Raw genomic sequence first — 4,168 nt, 5'->3', positions numbered from 1 at the left:
CTGCGACACCACAGTGCGACACCACACTGCGACACCACAGTGCGACACCACACTGCGACGCCACAGTGCGACACCACAGTGCGACACTACAGTGCGACAGTACTCGCAGGCACTGCTAACGGACTCTCGCGCGTGAAAACCTCGTAGGCAAATGACAGCAATACGGTGCTCACCTTTCACGAACACGTCATCAGTGTCTTATTGCTATCGATACGTGCCGATCACGCGATATACTAGCTATCATCCCTCGGGCCTCCACTGCATTTCCTTCGATTCGGCGCCATGCATTCTAGTTACCTGTCACCTTAACTCATCTGTCACCAGAATCGCCAGTGCTAATCTGCCATTGCAAGTGATTCCACGAGCACGCGTGACTATATGCATGCTATGAGTGAAAACGTGCATGCATGCGTGCGCGCGTCCGTGTGCGTGCTTTCGTAAGTGTACATGCATGCGCGCGCGTTGCGTATGTGAGCGCGGGTGCGCGTGCATGCGGGCAGGAGCAGTGCCGTGGAGCTACTATAGGCACTATGCTTGCACACACGCGCTCTGACATATCAAAACTTGGTAATACATTCTACTTCGCTGATTTTTCCATTTACAAAGCAATTGTCGCGACATTGAAGAATGTGGCCATGTTATTTCTCATTTTATATACCATATATATAACAGCATAAATTCTTGGCAATTTTCAAGTAGTTGGTGTAACAAGTATAGCCATAAAAGATTATAATTCACTTCATGTTTTCAGATTTGAGATGTATTTTTAAGAGATCATTCTTTTAATGTATCCCTGTTCAAATCATATGAAAATCAAATCGCTTTGAACAGGGAGACGGATTGACACGAAAACAGTCAACAATTAAATACAATAATCTGCAAGGAAAATTTCTAAAGATAATACCTGAATATAATCTGCAGAGATAACCCAAACATGGCTCTTCCCTCTTTGTCATCTGTCTCTCCTTACTGGCCTATTTCATATACTAACGGCCTGTCCTATTTTAGTGTGAACCTATATTTGTTACATATGAGGTGTAGCTGAGTTTTGGTATGCGGACTTGTTCTCGTCAGCTATGGAAAAGTTTCCCACAGTCGCCGGCGGTGGCATCAGGGGAGAGAGAGCGGGGAGGGAGCGAGAGAGAGAGAGAGAGAGAGGAGAGAGAGAGGTGAGAGAGAGAGAGAGAGGCAGAGCGGGGATGGGAGCGAGAGAGAGGGCTGAGGGAGGGAGGCGGCGGAGGAGAGCAGAGAGAGAGAGAGAGAGCCAGAGAGGAGAGAGAGAGAGAGAGAGAGAGAGAGAGAGAGAGAGAGAGAGGAGAGAGAGAGAGAGCGAGAGAGAGAGAGAGAGAGAGAGAGAGAGAGAGAAGAAGAGAGAGGAGAGAAAAGAGAGAGAGAGAGAGAGAGACAGAGGCAAAGAGAAGGAAGAGAGAAGAGAGAAAGAGAAAGAGAGACAGCGAGAGCGAGACAGAGAAAGAGAGAGAGAGAAAGAAAGAGCGAGTAAGAGCGAGACAGAAAGAGAGAGAAGCGAGAAAGAGAGAGTGAGCGAGAGCAGAAAGAAGAAAGAGAGAGAGACGAGAGACGAGAGACAGAGAGAGCGTTAGGCACGCGAGAAGAGGAAGAGAGACGAGAGAGAAGAGAGAGAGAGAGAGAAGAGAGAGAGAGGAGAAGAAGCAGGGAGAGAGAAAGAGAGAGAGAAGAGAAGAGAGAGACAGAGGCAAAGAGAAGGAAGAGAGAAGAGAGAAAGAGAAAGAGAGACAGCGAGAGCGGAGACGGAAAGGAGAAGGAGAAGAGAGAGCGAGTAAAACGAGACAGAAAGAGAGAGAAGCGAGAAAGAGAGAGAGAGCGAGACAGAAAGAAAGAAAGAGAGAGAGAGAGAGAGAGCGAGAGAGAGATGACGACTAGCACGCGAGAAGAAAGAGATAAGAGATAGAGGAGAGAGAGAGAGAGAGAGGAGAGGATGAGATGAGAGAGAGAGAGAGAGAGAGAGAGAGAGAGAGCGCTAGCACGCGAGAAAGAAAGATTCTTCTGGCCAAGCGCGCAGAAAGGAGAAAAAGTCACGCAATCAATCCACACACACAGACGGCCTCACACACAACAGCTCCTTGACGAGCCGACTTGAAGATATCAATAGATGTTCGGCACACGCGTAACACGCGAACCTGCACCACGCGTTTACAGCGCGATACTTGTGCGAAGAGAAGAAGTAAAATAATTGCCTCTGCGTTTTGCTGCTCTGGCTCCATCGACGCACGCACGCACGCACGCACGAACGCACGTAGCTAACTCATGTCACACGCACAAACAACAACGCACCCAGGCCCGACCACCGCTATAGAGTGCGGGGATGGAGAAGACACTGGCGTAATTACACGTGTATTTACATATGTAATATAAGCATATATGTACAATATAAGAGTATTTGTATTGCTAAAATTGTTAGTTTCGGTACATAGAAATAAGTTTACATTTTATGGCCCAGTCACACATACGCGACGCACGGCCCGCGCATTGAAAATAAATCAAAAAATGGAAAATAAGATTAGTGCGTCGTTGTGCGCGCCCAACTTTTGTCAGGATTTGGGAGAAGCTAGCGAGTTGACAACGAATGCACAGAGTGTTGCTAGCGCGTATACAGGGCGCATACATGCAGAGCGTATACAGGGCGCACATGTTTACAAATCCAACGAATGCACAGCGTGTTGCTAGCGCACAGAACGAATGATCCGCGCATGCACCGCGCATTCAACGCACAGCCAGCAAACGGTCAGGTCAGCGAACGAACAGGTCAGGGATATGGTGTTGTGAGGCACCCTCCACCCATAGGACATTGAGTGATACTTGGTCCCAGAGGCAAGATGCCACAGAGTGAAGGCAAGCTTCGGGCCAGGGTCGAGGGCCTCTCGATCTGTAGGTTGTATTCTGCTTGGTGATCCTCGGACCCATTCTGGTTAGCAGCTCGTCGAACATCTCAGGGGGCATCCGCATGAAGTTCTTGAAGGCTGCCTGGTCTTCGTTACGGAGTTCAACAAGTAGCTGGTCATACAGGCCAAACTGTCGTCGCCTACCGATCCACGGTCGAACCCAGAACCTCCGTTGACCTCTTCTCTTTCTCCTTCTCCCGATGACATGGACTTGGTGAAGTGCTAGTTCCATGAGGTTCTGCTGATGTTGGAGAACCGCAATTTCGTATTGTAGTCACAGCCTGTCGGGATCCTCCATCTTCTGAGGTGGTTCTTCTAGACACGATCAGCAGGAACCTCTGTCATCACCCATGAGGGTCGCAGGAGAAGTGATGATGAGGTGGGGGCGAGACCCGTTTATATACCCCATGGCAACACGCTGCGTACACGCTAGCAACACGCTAGAAGAACGCTGGGCGCGCTACAGACTCGTTCAGCACTCGTTCAGCACGCCCATATTCGCAAATGTGTATTTGTATACAATATCAGTTTTGGTGCATAACTCAATGCTCACAACAAGTTGAAATTGTTGGATGGCGAGTATGGAGTGAAACGTGTATTTATACATGTATTATACGCGAGAAAGAGAAGAAGACATTTATGTCTACGAAATTCTACCTGTAAGTGTGGCCAAGCAGCTTCAAGTGTGGGCTCATCCTCTTCTGGATCAAACTCTGCACCGTTTGGATTTGATGGTGGTGGTAATGTCCTGAACAAATTCACTGCAAACTATCAAAACACACACATTAGGACTAGCAGTGATTTTGATTTCTTTCCCTGACTAACAACTGCGTTTCGTTTGAGATCAGAATAATAAACTGCATAATAAACTTATGTTCAACCACATGGCTGAAACGCTGAAACGTTTTCTCATCTACCATACACACACACGCTCGCACGCGTACGCACACACACACGTACGCACACGCACACACACACATCCACATGCACACACTCAACCTGCACGTACACGCACACGCACACTCAATCTGCACACGCACACACACACGCTCGCATGCGTACGCACACGCACACGCACACGCACACACACACACACATGCACATACACACACTCAACCTGCATGCATTACACGCACACGCACACGCACACACACACACACATGCACATACACACACTCAACCTGCATGCATTACACGCACACGCACACGCACTCAATCTGCACACGCACACACACACGCTCGCACGC

At 48.7% G+C, this 4,168-nt stretch overlaps 1 protein-coding gene across 1 annotated transcript in view; it reads right to left on the bottom strand.

The window, feature by feature from the left end:
- Nucleotides 1–3,689, bottom strand: part of LOC106812077 (serine/threonine-protein phosphatase 2A 56 kDa regulatory subunit delta isoform-like) — a gene marked incomplete at its 5' end in the record, with an annotated part of 41,640 nt that extends 37,951 nt beyond the window's left edge. Inside the window, 1 exon segment of the mRNA XM_014815845.1 lies at nucleotides 3,579–3,689. Coding sequence (XP_014671331.1) covers nucleotides 3,579–3,689 — 111 coding nt within the window.
- Between the last annotated feature and the right edge of the window lie 479 nt (nucleotides 3,690–4,168).

The sequence above is a fragment of the Priapulus caudatus genome, unplaced genomic scaffold (genome assembly GCF_000485595.1).
Source record: "Priapulus caudatus unplaced genomic scaffold, Priapulus_caudatus-5.0.1 Scaffold606, whole genome shotgun sequence".
Lineage (NCBI taxonomy): Eukaryota > Metazoa > Priapulida > Priapulimorpha > Priapulimorphida > Priapulidae > Priapulus > Priapulus caudatus.
Note: the sequence above shows the minus strand (reverse complement) of the source record. Positions and strands in the feature narration are given on the sequence as shown.